Source organism: Podarcis raffonei, chromosome 13, assembly GCF_027172205.1.
Source record: "Podarcis raffonei isolate rPodRaf1 chromosome 13, rPodRaf1.pri, whole genome shotgun sequence".
NCBI classification, from domain to species: domain Eukaryota; kingdom Metazoa; phylum Chordata; class Lepidosauria; order Squamata; family Lacertidae; genus Podarcis; species Podarcis raffonei.
In genome coordinates this window covers 56,116,506-56,130,277 of record NC_070614.1, presented here as the reverse complement: position 1 = coordinate 56,130,277, position 13,772 = coordinate 56,116,506, and the positions used below count along the sequence as shown (strand labels likewise).

Below are 13,772 nucleotides of genomic sequence, written 5' to 3'. Positions count from 1 at the left end.
AGAGCAGACGGGAAAGCATTTCAAAAAGAGAGACAGTTCTTCCAGATGAATCTCCTGTCACACGATCCTAGTGTTGGAAGGAAGCCAGTCTAGTCTAGTCATCTAGTCTAACCTGAATCCATTGGTTTGGTTCCTGCCCTCCGGAGCCCTTGAGATACTTGAAGATGACTCTCCTCTCTCCTCTCAGTCTCCTCTTTCCCAGGCTCAACATCCCCAGCTCCTTCAACCGTTCCTCATAAGGCCTGGTTTCCAGACCCTTGATCATTGGGCTGCCCTGCTCGGCACACGTTTCAGCTTGTCAACATCCTTGAGCTTGATCTGGACACTAGACTTCTGATGATGCGGCCTGAAAGAGCAGTAGCTTTGTGAATGCTGCTGCATCACACTGCCTAGAGCAGGGGTCAGCAAACCTTTCCAGCAGGGGGCCGGTCCACTGTCCCTCAGGCCCTGTGGGGGGCCAGACTATATTTTTTGGGGGGAAATGAACAAATTCCTATGCCCCACAAATAACCCAGAGAGGCATTTTAAACAAAAGCACACATTCTACTCGTGTAAAAACACACTGATTCCCAGAATGTCCATTGGCCATATTTAGAAGGCGACTGGGCTGGATCCGGCCCATGGGCCTTAGTTTCCCTATCCATGGCCAAGAGAGTACCCCCAAATAAAGGACCTCTGAGTGTGTGCAGAGTGACTGAGGTTCCTCCTTGACTCCTGCTTTGGAGAGAAGATGCAGAGAGGGTGAGCTTTTTGTAAAAAGAACACAGCTGCATGCCTAGAGAGGATAGGAAATGAAGGCAGTGGGGTGGAACAAGGTCCTCCAGAGCAAAAGTCCCTCCTTCCGAGGCCCTTCCTCACCCTGTTCAAGTGCTGTATCAGTGATGCCTCCAGGGACCTGGTGAGTCTATCTTCTTCTGCCATGGAGTGCATTTGCAGGAAGGGGGTGGCCCAGTGCTGAAGGGGAGGGTGCAGGGGGCCTGTTCAGCTAATCCCTGGAGGGACCCCCACAACCCCCAAATCAGAGAGCAGAGGTTCCTCCCTGTCTGCTGTTCCTTTGGATCCATGTACTGCTTGCCACTTTATGGAGGGGTCTTTGGGTTGGGAAGAAGAGGGAATGCAAACAAACCCCCATTCAGATGTCACATTTATTAACAGAGCCAGGCAGAAATATTTGGACATAAAATATACACGTAATATACAAACGACAATCTGACCTCTGCAGTAAATCAAGAAAGACTGTTGGAAGATTGAGGGCGAGGGGGGGGTGCTTCTGCATGCGCTGCACTGTGGAAACTATGGAACTCCTTCCCACAGGAGGCAGGGATGGTCACCAACCGAGATGGCTTTCAAAAGGGGATGAGGCCAATTCATGCAGGAGACAGAAGTCTGCCTAGGCTCCTTTGTGCCCTTGTCAGCCCTGACAGCGGCGCCTGGATGTCTGGCCAGAAGGGAAAGGGGCCCTCCGGCTGCAGAAGCTCCTGCCCTCTGCCCTAGTCCCACACCAGCCTCCCCCCACCTGACGCTGACCAGGAGCTTTGGACTACAACTCTCGCCTGCCCACTGCATTTTGGACCAGTTCCCCAGTCATCATAGAATCATAATATTATTGCATAGAATAAATTATTATTGTTATTATTTTCAATTACCCACCTAAAGTTCACAGGGCAGATGACAACAGAGAAGCACAATATTAAAGAGCAGTTCAAAACAGCCTACAATCATGGGGAAATGGTGGAGAGAAGGGTGAATTGGGTGTGCTCGGCTAGCCAAGGGTTAAAAGAAATGGGTGCTGCCTTCCTAGAGAGGACAGGTATTAAAAAGGGGGGTGTCAGGTCCTCCAGAGAAAAAGCCCCTCCCTCCCCAGTCTTTTCCTGCAAGTGGAGGGGGCTCTTGTCTCGGCTCTGCATCTTCTGGGATCTGGTGAGTCTGGGGGACCCTCAAATCCAGTGCCGGATTAAGCCTGGCGGAGGCCTCTCGGGAGTCGAAATCTCAAGGGCCCCTCGCAGATTGTTTTGAAGTTTCTGCCTCGGGTTGATTGTCATTTTCTTCCCAGATCAAATCAATGTTCTTTTGATCCATTGTTGGCGTGGGGCGCCTAGACCGGTGCCTCCTCTGCCTATTTGGTAAATTCGGCACTCCTGCCCCATCCCTCTCTGCAAAGCCTCGCAGGAGTCTGCAACTGTATCCTTTGGGGGAGAGGAAAAGAGCAGATCTAGAAACCCCCTTCAAACTGAGAATCAACAGAGGTTGAAGCCGGACACAAACATACGCCAAAGATAAAAACAAAAGCCTGACCTAAGGAATAAAGAAAGAGTGACCTTCCCTCTGTCCTTGGTTGAGCTGGGGAACTCCCTGCTGCAGGAGGAAGGCTGGGCCGCCTGCCTGGGTGGCTTTAAAGGAGGGAGAGGCCAACGCAGGGCGGGGGGGGGGCGGTGCTATATAAAAAAACCCGAGGACAGCTGGGAGGTCCACCTACATTTCCTGCTCCCTTTTTTCTTGCCATTCTGCAGTAGCTGTTTTTTAGCCGCTTCCATGCCCACTGGGATATTCGGATATGGAGATAGGAGAGCAGACACTCTGCACATGCTCAGAGGCACAGTGGAGGTGAATGGGGGGGGAGGACCACCTATGCGCTTCCTTTACATCCTCCTTCCATCAGGTTTAGGAGGGGACAAAGCACATTCCAAACAGACATAAGCAAAGGTCTGTCTCTTCCTACAGCCTCCATTTTCTCTGGAGCCGTTTTCTCTCACTTCAGGAGAGTCAGAGAAAACAAAAGACTCAGTCACCACCCTGCCAAGATGGCGAATTTGCTATTCAATAGCCTCCCATCGGATCTAAGGTCACTCCCTGGCTGCTAGAGAACAACAACCAGTTAATTATCAACTAGTTAAAGCTCAAGAGACCGCTCTTCTTGCTTGTCTGAAGTCAATGGAACCTTCCAGTTAAACCCTTTCACCAATATATTATTATTATTATTATTATTATTATTATTATTATTATTATTATTATTATTATTATTTCTTCAATTTATATACCACCTTTTATCAAAAGATCTCAGGGTGCTGTACAACATTAAAAAATCATGACAGAACATCAATGATAAAAACATAATAAGAACTTAGTAAAAAGCATACTGACAAATAGCCTAAAAATAAAATAGTTGTCATCGTAAGAGTTCTCTCCCCCATACTGTTACAGGCCATAGATTATTTAATAGCCAAAGGTCTGGGTAAAGAGGAATGTTTTTGCCTGGCACCTGAAGATATGTAATGAGGGTGCCAGACAAGCCTCTCTGGGGAGAGCATTCCACAGTTGGGAGCCACCGCAGAAAAGGCTTGTTCTCTTCACAGACATTCCCATTTCAGTGTGAATTAAATCAGTTATGCTTAACATCACCATCCAAGGCAGGAGAGGTGTGGAAAGCAGTGGCATAGTGGAGGGGGCCGGGGGGGGGGCTGTTGAGTTTCTGTTAATTGGTTTTCATGGGAAACTTACAGATTCTGGCTTCACACAATTAACTCAAGGCAGTGTCAATTTACTCTTGGCAGAAAGCCAAGGTCAGCTTGACCTAGAAACTACTTACTCTGATTGGTTAAGGACCAGCACTCAACTCTGTTATCTAGGAATGCTAGCACAGTTTGGGTTAGGTGTGTTAGGAGTAGGAGTGCTGTGTATGGTTAAGAGAGAGAGAGAGAGAAAGAAAGGATTTATTTTGCTTTGTTTTGTATGCAGAAACTCTGCTGGTTTTATTTTTCCTTTTAATAAATCCTGTAAATAGTTATTCTGAGTCTAGCTGACTAGTCATTTCCACCTCAACTAGCTTCTTCGCTGTGCAGGAAAACTCTGCTACGTTTGGGCTAAAGCCATTAGAGCTATGCCTGACACTTCAAAGTTCCATGAGGGGCATGGTCCCAGGCGCAGAATCTGGAGAGGGGGAAACCAGGCCTTCCCCAACCAAGGAATTGGCATTAGGATGCCCTCTTGGCCCCAAGTGGAGCCCCCAGAGGGAAGCCGTTAAGGCTCCCAGCCTGTCTCTGTGTGGGTTCAAATGCACGTGGGGTGTGTGGCAAACTGGCTGTTTGACCTGGGTGAAATAAAACCTAGTTTTGCTCCTGTCTTGAAAAAAAAGCAGGTATGGCAATGCTATGAATAGAAAGCGAAGCAAGCCCATTATCTGGCTGCTGCTTTTTGAACCAGTTTCCAAGTTGTCTTCAAGAGCAGCTCCACCCAGAGGGCATTGCAATGATCCCTTAGCATAGGAGTATCCCAAGCATATATGGCTGGGGGGGGGGTTAAGGTCTGTTGTTGTTGTTGTTGTTGTTGTTGTGAGCCTGGCTTTCACTCTTAAGTTCCCAGGGCAGGTAACAACATTAAAACACAACATTAAAAACAGCTTTAAAAAAGCTTAACAATCACAGAAAGAAGGTGAGTCCTGCTCTGCTTGCTTTTAAATGCTGTGCTTTGGCCTCACCCACTTGGCCCTCAAGGAGTTGGGCAGATCAGGATCTGGCCCTCAGAATAAAGAAAGGGGGACCCTATCCCAGGAGTCTTTCTTGAGAAGGTTGGAGGTTCCAAGTGCTAGAAAATGAGACGCAAGCAGGAAAAAACATGCCCTGAAGTCAGAGTGGGAGGAAGAGCAACTCTTGAAAATCCCTTGGTTAGCACCCCCACAAATGACTTACTCATCACTCATAGTTCCAGTTACAGAAAGGTAGCCGTGTTGGTCTGCCATAGTCAAAACAAAATTTTTTGTCATCACTCATAGTTCTGACTTCCTTCCTTGACTGAAAACATTGCAAGGTAGAAGCAATCAGGCCGTTTCAACTCACAGAAATCCCTTCTATTGCCTGCACATTTTTTATGGTCATTTTCCTTACAGGAGGGCTAGAGGATTACTTTTCCTTCCTTTCTTTATTAAAGAAAGCTCAGAGCCTGGACTGTGGTGCAATCCAGTCCTGGTTCCTAGCAAAACTCATCCACGCTTGCTCAGGAAACCTTTCTCTTCTCCTAACTGTGTGACAATTTTATAATGGAACAATATATTTGCTTTTTAGAAGTTGCTGGCAGCTCTAATTCAGACTGTCAGACAGAACATGACGAAAGGAAAAACAGATTCCTTGAGATCTCTGGAGGACTTCCTGGGAGCAGAGCTGGATAAGCAAAATTCAGCTGGTCCTGAAGCAGGAGGAGCCCATGCCATTGGCACTGGGAGAAGTGGGGGATTCTGGGAAAACTCTGTGCAGCAGGTCCTGAGAGAAGAGGACACCCTCCGCTCAGATGTGCAGAGCCAGCAGTTCAGGCAGTTCTGCTACCAGGAGACTGAAGGACCACGAGAGGTTTGCCGCTGGTTCTACCACCTTGACCATCAATGGCTGGAGCCAGAAAGTCACACGAAAGCTGAGATGCTGGACCTGGTGATCTTGGAGCAGTTCCTGGCTGTCCTTCCAGCGGAGATGGAGAGCTGGGTGAGGGAATGCGGAGCAGAGACCAGTTCCCAGGCAGTAGCCCTGGCCGAAGGTTTCCTCCTGAGTCAGGCGGAGGAGAGGAAGCAGGTGGAGAAGAAGCAGGTGAGAGAAGCTTTCCTCTGGATACTCCCAAGGGGCTCCAAACAGGAGGGAGAGTCTCCTAAAATCATCTACTAATGGCCCATCCTTTTTTGGAAAGCATCCAAGGAAGAATATATGATACCCCCAGATTTTAACTCTGCCATTCGCTTTCTGATCTTTCTCCCCATTCTCTGTTTGGAATCCCTGTTTTTCTTTCAGGGAAAGGATCTGTTTGCAGAAATGGGCCCTGATTTGGCAGAGATGACTCCGTTCGACACCAGAGAGAGGCTGCTGGGTAAGGAGGAAGGAGTTTCTTCTCCATTTGGTCACATGCTGTGGATTTAGAAACTAATCTGTAAATTCTTTTCATATTTTGGGGGAAGACACTTGGAGGTCAGATGTTTCTTTGCACAATGAAAATATGAGATGGGTACAAACATCAGCAGGAGATAATTTCTCTAAGGCCAGATAAGCACGGCTTCACCCCTGAGAGCATCATGCACTCATGGATTCTGACTTAACTTTGTCTCTTGCAGGTGACAAAATGATGCCGGCAAGACCTCCTCATCCATCCTTTCATGATGGTGGAGGGGAATCAGTGGCTGTGGAACCAGATCAGGTAGGGGGAAGGAGGCTGAGGAGTGGGGTAGCCAGGGTGTCTCTGGTTCCAAACAAGTGTCTCTCCTCTAGGCTTGTGTCAACAAAGTTGTATTACTGGGAAATGAGGGAGGAAGTGATCGTGTCCTTCTGGATTTCATGATTCAGAGGCAACTGAAAATGGAGTATATTCAGACATGCACTCTGGCCAATTTCAAAAAGCTTAAGGAGCTTCTGGGTGAGATCCCATGGTCACAAATAGTCAAAGAAAAGGGTTTCCCAGGTTGCTGGGAGTTTCTTAAAGGTGAGGTGTTGAAGGCACAAATACAGACAAGTCCAACAAAAAAAGGGGGGGAGGCATCTAGATAAATTGGTGTGGTTACATAAGGAGCTTACAGGTGAGCTGAAAAGTAAGAAGGGCACAAAAGAGGAGTAGACAAGAGGAGGCAACAGTTGTGGGGAGAAGGTCTGGTGGGCCAAAGCTCAGAATGAAGCTCAGGTTTGCAAGAGAGGTTGAAAATAATTTTTTAAAGTTTTATTTGGCTATGTTTGAAGCATGGGGAAGAAAAAGAAAATGGTAGTTCCCATGCATAGAGAATACAGAGAAATGCTTTTGGATGACAGACAAGAGGCAGAGCTGCAGCAAAATCAGCTAATGCTATTCTAGGCTGTGTTAACAAAAGTTTAGCGTCCTGATCATGAGAAGTCATAGTCCCACTCTCTTCTGCCTTGGTCAGACCACACCTGGAATACTGTGTGCAGTTTGGGGCACCAAAGTTTAAGAGAGATGTTGACAAGCTGGAATGTGTACAGAGGAGGGCAACCAAGATGGTCAGGGGCCTGGAAACCAAGTCTTATGAGGAATGGTTGAAGGAGCTGGGTATGTTTAGCCTCAAGAAGAGGAGACTGAGAGGAGATAACATAGTAAAAATGGATTCTACAAAGGAGATTCCAACTAAACACCAGGAGGAAGTTTCTGACAGTAAGATGTTTGACAGTTGAACTGACCCCCTTGGAAGGTTGTGAACTCTCCTTCATTGCAGCTCTTTAAGCAGAGGTTGGATGGTTCTTTGTCAGGGATACTTTAGTTGAGATTCCTGCATTGCAGGATTTGGATTATCTGACTCTCAGGGTCTCTTCCAATTCTTCCAGTTCAAGAATTCTATTATTTTATCAGTCATTTCTTCAGTGATCAGGATTAACCTAACCAGCCCCATCAGCTGCACAATAGGGCTTTCTCCCACTGTTTATACCCCCTGAAAGTCTCCCCTAACCTCATCCCCAATAGCAGACAGAGAGAGAAGGGAATGGACTCTTCCATCTGGCAAATGGAAAGCTTGAGCAGACAATATTGGAGTTCCATCCATTTGCACAAAGATTGATAACTAGCATTAAAATACACAATAAAAGAATTCCATTAAGATGTTAAGATAAGTATCCATAATTAAAATGCAAACAATCCCATTAAACAATCCCATGAAAACAACAGGGCAATTAACAGGCAGAAAACAACAGCAGAATGTGTAGTACTTCATTTTATACTGTCTAAGAGGAGGACCTTTTCCTTTCAGGGTTCATTGTGCTTTGAAGATGTCGCTATTCATTTCACAGACGAGGAATGGGCATTGCTAGACCCTGACCAGAGAGCTCTGCATCAGGAAGTCATGGAGGAGAATCGTGGGATCATGGCCTCTCTCGGTAAGGTTCCCTGTTGGATCATCATCATAATAATTTATTACTTATACCCTGCCCATCTGGCTGGGTTTCCCCAGCCACTCTGGGCGGCTTCCAACAAAACACTAAAATACAATAACCTATTCCAACATTAAAAGCTTCCCTAAACAGGGCTGCCTTCAGATGTCTTCTAAAAGTTTGGTAGTTATTTTTCTCTTTGACATCTGGTGGGAGGGCGTTCCACAGGGCGGATGCCACTACCGAGAAGGCCCTCTGCCTGGTTCCCTGTAACTTGGCTTCTCACAGCAAGGGAACCACCAGAAGGCCCTCGGCGCTGGACCTCAGTGTCCGGGCAGAATGAAAGGGGTGGAGACGCTCCTTCAGGTGTACTGGGCCGAGGCCATTTAGGGCTTTAAAGGTCAACACCAACACTTTGAATTGTGCTCGGAAATGGGCTGGGAGCCAATGTAGGTCTTTCAAGACCGGTGTTATATGGTCTCGGCGGCCACTCCCAGTCACCAGTCTAGCTGCCACATTCTGGATTAGTTGTAGTTTCTGGGTCACCTTCAAAGGTAGCCCCACATAGAGCACATTGCAGTAGTCCAAGCGAGAGATAACTAGAGCAGTCCGTGGGCAGGTAGGGTCTCAGCCTGCGTACCAGATGGAGCTGATAAACAGCTGCCCTGGATACAGAATTGACCTGCGCCTCCATGGACAGCTGTGAGTCCAGAATGACTCCCAGGCTGCGCACCTGGTCCTTCAGGGGCACAGTTACCCCATTCAGGACCAGGGAGTCCTCTACACCCACCCGCCTTCTGTCCCCCAGAAACAGTACTTCTGTCTTGTCAGAATTCAACCTCAATCTGTTAGCTGCCATCCATCCTGTTTTGAAATTCCATATGTAATGAACTCCCAAGATTTTGATTAACTGCACCACCTACAGCATCTAAAGTCTTATACCCCCACAAGCCACCTTGAATGGAAGGATTATTGACTGTTTTGTCTATGAAGATTCTTTGTCCAGTTATGCCTTTCTTAAGAATGATCTGGCTGTCCTGAACTGCCCTGGCCCTTTTAAATGTTGACTTCAGAGTGGTTAGGGAAGTTGAGGTAGCTTCTGTCAGGCATTGTGCTTGTCCTTCTGCTGTGGTCAATTTTTCGTCAACCAAAAAGACTACTGAGCTTGGAGATGGAGGGGATTCCATGACTGGGTCAAACAAAATCCATTCCAGAGGAAAGCCAGGCTCTTCAAATCTCAGGTTCCCATAAATACATCCATGAGTGCACATCAACAAAGGATATGAATCCTGTAATAGGATCTCCCATGTAAGATCTTTTAGTTCTTCCTCTGTCACAAGCATTAATCAACATTGTTCAATAATTTGGAGCTACATTTCTTCCCGGTGCTCTAATCTGTTTCTCTTTTCATTGCAGGTGGTGATGAATTGGAAATGAAGAACAAGGGAGACCACAACAAAATCCGCAGAGTGGAGAAACCACAGAAATATTTGGAGTGTGGTGAGAGCTTCAATCAGAGCAGCAATCTCACTTCTTATCAAGGAATTCACACAAAGAAGAAACCTTATCAGTGCTTGGAATGTGGGAAGAGCTTCAATCAAAAGGGCAATCTCACTTCCCATCAGAGAATTCATGCAACGGAGAAACCCTATCAATGCTTAGAATGTGGAAAGAGCTTCAATCAAAAAGGCAATCTCACATCCCATCAAAGAATCCATACAGGGGAGAAACCCTATCAATGCTTGGAATGTGGAAACAGCTTCCGTCAGAGAACTGATCTCATTTCCCATCAAAGAATTCATACAGGGGAGAAACCCTATCAATGCTTAGAATGTGGGAAGAGCTTCAGGCACAGGGTTAATCTCACTTCCCATCAAAGAATTCATACAAGGGAGAAACCATATCAATGCTTGGAATGTGGGAAGAGCTTCAGTCAAAAGGGCAGTCTCAATCTCCATCAAAAAACTCATACAGGCGAGAAATTACATCAATGCTTGGAATGTGGAAAGAGCTTCATTCGGAAGGAAACACTCACTTTCCATCAAAGAATTCATACAGGGGAGAAACCATATCAGTGTACGGAATGTGGAAAGAGATTCAGTCAGAGTGGTCTTCTGACTTCTCATCGAAGGGTTCATACTGGGGAGAAACCTTATAAATGCTTAGAATGTGGAAAGAGATTCAGTCAAAAAGTCAATCTCACTTCCCATCATAGAATTCATACAGGGGAGAAACCGTATCAGTGTACGGAATGTGGAAAGAGCTTTAGTCAGAGTGGTCTTCTGACTTCCCATCAAAGAATTCATACAGGGGAGAAGCCCTATCAATGCTTGGAATGTGGAAAGAGCTTCAGTCAGAAAGGAAATCTCACTTTCCATCAAAGAATCCATACAGGGGAGAAACCATACCAATGCTTGGAATGTGGAAAGAGTTTCAGTCAGAGTGGCCTTCTTGATTCCCATCAAAGAAGTCATACAGGGGAGAAACCCTATCAGTGCTTGGAATGTGGAAAGAGCTTCCGTCAGAAAGGGAATCTCACTTTCCATCAAAGAATTCATACAGGGGAGAAACTCCACCAATGCTTGGAATGTGGGAAGAGCTTCATTCGGAAGGAAAATCTCACTTCCCATCAAAGAATTCATACAGGGGAGAAACCATATCAGTGCCTGGAATGTGGGAAAAGCTTCACACAGAAGGTCAATCTTACCTTCCATGAAATAATTCATACAGGGGAGAAACCATATCAGTGTTTAGAATGTGGGAAGAGTTTCAGTCAGAGGAACAGTCTTATTTATCATCAAAGAGTTCATGGAGGCGGAAAACTCTATCAGTGCTTGAAATGTGGGAAGAGCTTCAGTCAGAGGAACAGTCTCACTTCCCATCAAAGAGTTCATACAGGAGAAAAACCCTACCAATGCTTAGAATGTGGGAAGAGCTTCAGTCACAGTGCCACTCTCACGTCACATCACAGAATTCATACAGGGGAGAAACCATATCAGTGTACGGAATGTGGGAAGAGCTTCACTCAGAGGGGCCATCTCACTTTCCATCACAGAATTCATACAGGGGAGAAACCATATCAGTGTACGGAATGTGGGAAGAGCTTTAGGGACAGCCGCGCTCTTACTTCCCATCACAGAATTCATACAGGGGAGAAACCATATCCGTGCTTGGAATGTGGAAAGAGCTTTAACGAGAGTGCCATTCTCATCTCTCATCAAACAATTCATACAGGAGAAAAAGCATTTCAGTGCTTTGAATGTGGAAAGAACTTCAGTAAGAAGAGTAATCTGACTACTCATCAAAGAATTCATACAGGGGAGAAACCATATCAGTGCTTGGAATGTGGAAAGAGCTTCAGTCAGAATGGATCTCTCACTTCCCATCAAAGAATTCATAAAGGGGAGAAACCATATCAGTGCTTGGAATGTGGAAAGAGCTTCAGTCAAAAGGGAAGTCTCACTTCCCATCAAAGAATTCACACAAGAGAGAAACCATACCTGTGCTTGGAATTTGGAAAGGACTTCAGACAGAGTTCCCATTTCAATTCCCATCAAAGCACTGACAGTGGGGAGAAACCATAGAGTCACGGAATCATAGTGTTGGAATGGACCTATGACAGATGGCCATCCAACCTCTGCTTTAAATGTCTTTAGCAGTTCATGCTGCTGTCAAACAACTCTTATCATCAGAAAGTTATTCCTGACGTTTTGTCAAAATCTCCCAAAATCTTGTTTCTTAAAACTTGTAGCCACTGGTTTGAGTTCTACCTGTTGCAGCTGCAAACAAACAAATAAACAGTGGTCTCTGGCCACTATTCTCCATTCATTGTGAGGTGGAATTAATGTTAGAACCATTCTTAGTGAAGCCAATTGTCACATATGCAAGAATAAAACCTGACCACAAGACTGGCAAGAACCAGTTGAAGAGGAACCTCGTGGTGAATTGCCCAGTGAAAAAGACTAAGGAGGGTTCTGACACATACAGTGTAAGCTGTTTATCATGGACTGTGGTTAAATAAGGGCTGGGGAAGGGTTGTTTTGCCAGAAGGTGCTTGGGTGGAGGATGAATAGCTAATAAGACATCCATTTGCTAATAATAATAATAATAATTTATTTATACCCCGCCCATCTGGCTGGGTTTCCCCAGCCACTCTGGGCGGCTTCCAACAGAACACTAAAATACAATAACCTATTAAACATTAAAAGCCCCAGTGGAAATGCTCTCGCATTTTTGAATAAAGTCTGGCTGACGGAGAATCTGGTGTGAGCTTCTCTACTTGAACCTCCCAAGGGGAATCTCCCCCCCCTCCAATGGAAAAATGCCCCATTGTTCCTTAGAACATGAGAAGAGTTCTGCAGCTGGATCAGGCCAAAGGCCCACCTAGTGCGTCATCCTGTCTTTGGATCCAGATGCCCATTGAGGAAGCCCAGAAACACATCTGAGAGCCACCCCCCCCATGATTCCAGGCAACAGATATAATAATTAACTTTAATGTAAACATTTTAATTGATTGGTTAATTAATTAGTTAATTATACTTACTGTTTTGTACCCTACCCATATGACTGGGTTACCCTAGTTACTCTGGGCAGCTTCCAACATAATATATACAAACACAACAACAGAACAGAACAGAACATCACAGATGAAAAGTGTCCCGATACAGGACTGCCTTCAGATGTCTACAAAAGATGGTATACAGTAATTATTTATCTCTTTGGCATCTGATAGGAGGGTGTTCCACAGGATGGGCATGACTAGCAAGAAGGCCTCTGGTTCCCTGTAACCTCATGTCTGGCAATGAGGGACAGCTGTGAGTCCAAAATGACTCCCAGGCCACACACACACCTGGTCCTTCAAGGGCACTGTTACCCCGTTCAGGACCAGGGAGCCCCCACACTCAGACGTCCCATTTCCAAGAAACAGTACTTATGTCTTGTTGGGATTCAACCTTAATCTGTTGACCACTATCCATCCTCCAGACACTCACACAGGACATTGCTGCCTTCTCTAGTTCTCATTTAAATGAGAGGTAGAGCTGGGTATCATCTACATACTGGTGAGCACCCAGTTCAATTCTCCTGATGATCTCTTCCAGTGGCTTCATATACTGTAGATGTTAAAATGTGTCAGGGAGAGGACAGAGTCCTGAGGCACCCCACAAGTGAGTGCCCAGGGGTCCAAACACTCATCCTCCCACACCACTTTCTGGGCAGTTCAGGAGGAAGGAGCAGAGCCACTGCATAACAGTGCCCCCAACTCCCAACCCCCTTAAGTGGTCCCAAAGGATACAATGGTTGATGGTATCAAAAGCCGCCGGGAGATCCAGCAGAACCAGGAAACTGCTTTCACCTTTGTCCCTAGCCTGTTTGAGAACATTGACGAGTGCAACCAAAGCAGTTTCTGTTCCATGATGTGGCCTGAATCCCAACTGGAGGGGATCAAAATGGTCCACATCCTCCAGACATGTCTAGAGTTGTTCAGCAATCACCTGCTCAATCACCTTGCCTGGGTATGGAAGACTTGAGATTGGGTGATAGTTGGCCATAATGGCCAGGTCCAAATATATATTTTTAAGACGCTTCTTTAAGTGAGTCCATGAAGACCTTCCTCACAGAGGGAAGCATTCACCACCACACAGAGCCCATTGCCCAGCCCTGTCTAGCTTCCTTTCATGAGCCGGAATGGGTAAGGATCAAGGAGATTGGTCAGTTTCACTCATCCAAGCAGTCTGTCCACATCCTTGGATATAACAGGTTGAAACTGATCCCATACAACCTGACTAGACAGAGCTCTGGCACTTTCTCACCCCAGCCCTGCTGCCATGGTGGAGTCTCCCTCTTTCCAAATTTGAGCACTTCTATCTGGAAAAAGCTTTGCAAAGTCATTGGAGATTTGCCAAAGACCACCCAAAAGCATCATACATGTGTGGT

General features: G+C 46.1%; 1 protein-coding gene across 5 annotated transcripts; it reads left to right on the top strand.

Annotated features, from left to right (window-relative positions):
• Positions 1–1,273: 1,273 nt before the first annotated feature.
• Positions 1,274–11,666, top strand: LOC128399639 (zinc finger protein 850-like). Of its 5 annotated transcripts, none has more exons than XM_053361271.1 (6): positions 1,274–1,920; positions 5,058–5,564; positions 5,766–5,844; positions 6,086–6,168; positions 7,718–7,844; positions 9,255–11,666. In XM_053361271.1, the coding sequence occupies exons 1-6, from the start codon at positions 1,669–1,671 to the stop codon at positions 11,420–11,422; spliced, it is 3,216 nt and encodes a 1,071-aa protein (XP_053217246.1). In that variant the 5' UTR covers positions 1,274–1,668; the 3' UTR covers positions 11,423–11,666. The 5 variants fall into 5 exon arrangements, with proteins under 5 accessions (XP_053217246.1, XP_053217245.1, XP_053217247.1 ...); XM_053361270.1 differs by having other exon boundaries at positions 5,058–5,570; positions 5,769–5,844; XM_053361272.1 differs by having other exon boundaries at positions 1,275–1,920; positions 5,058–5,555; positions 5,769–5,844.
• Positions 11,667–13,772: the final 2,106 nt, after the last annotated feature.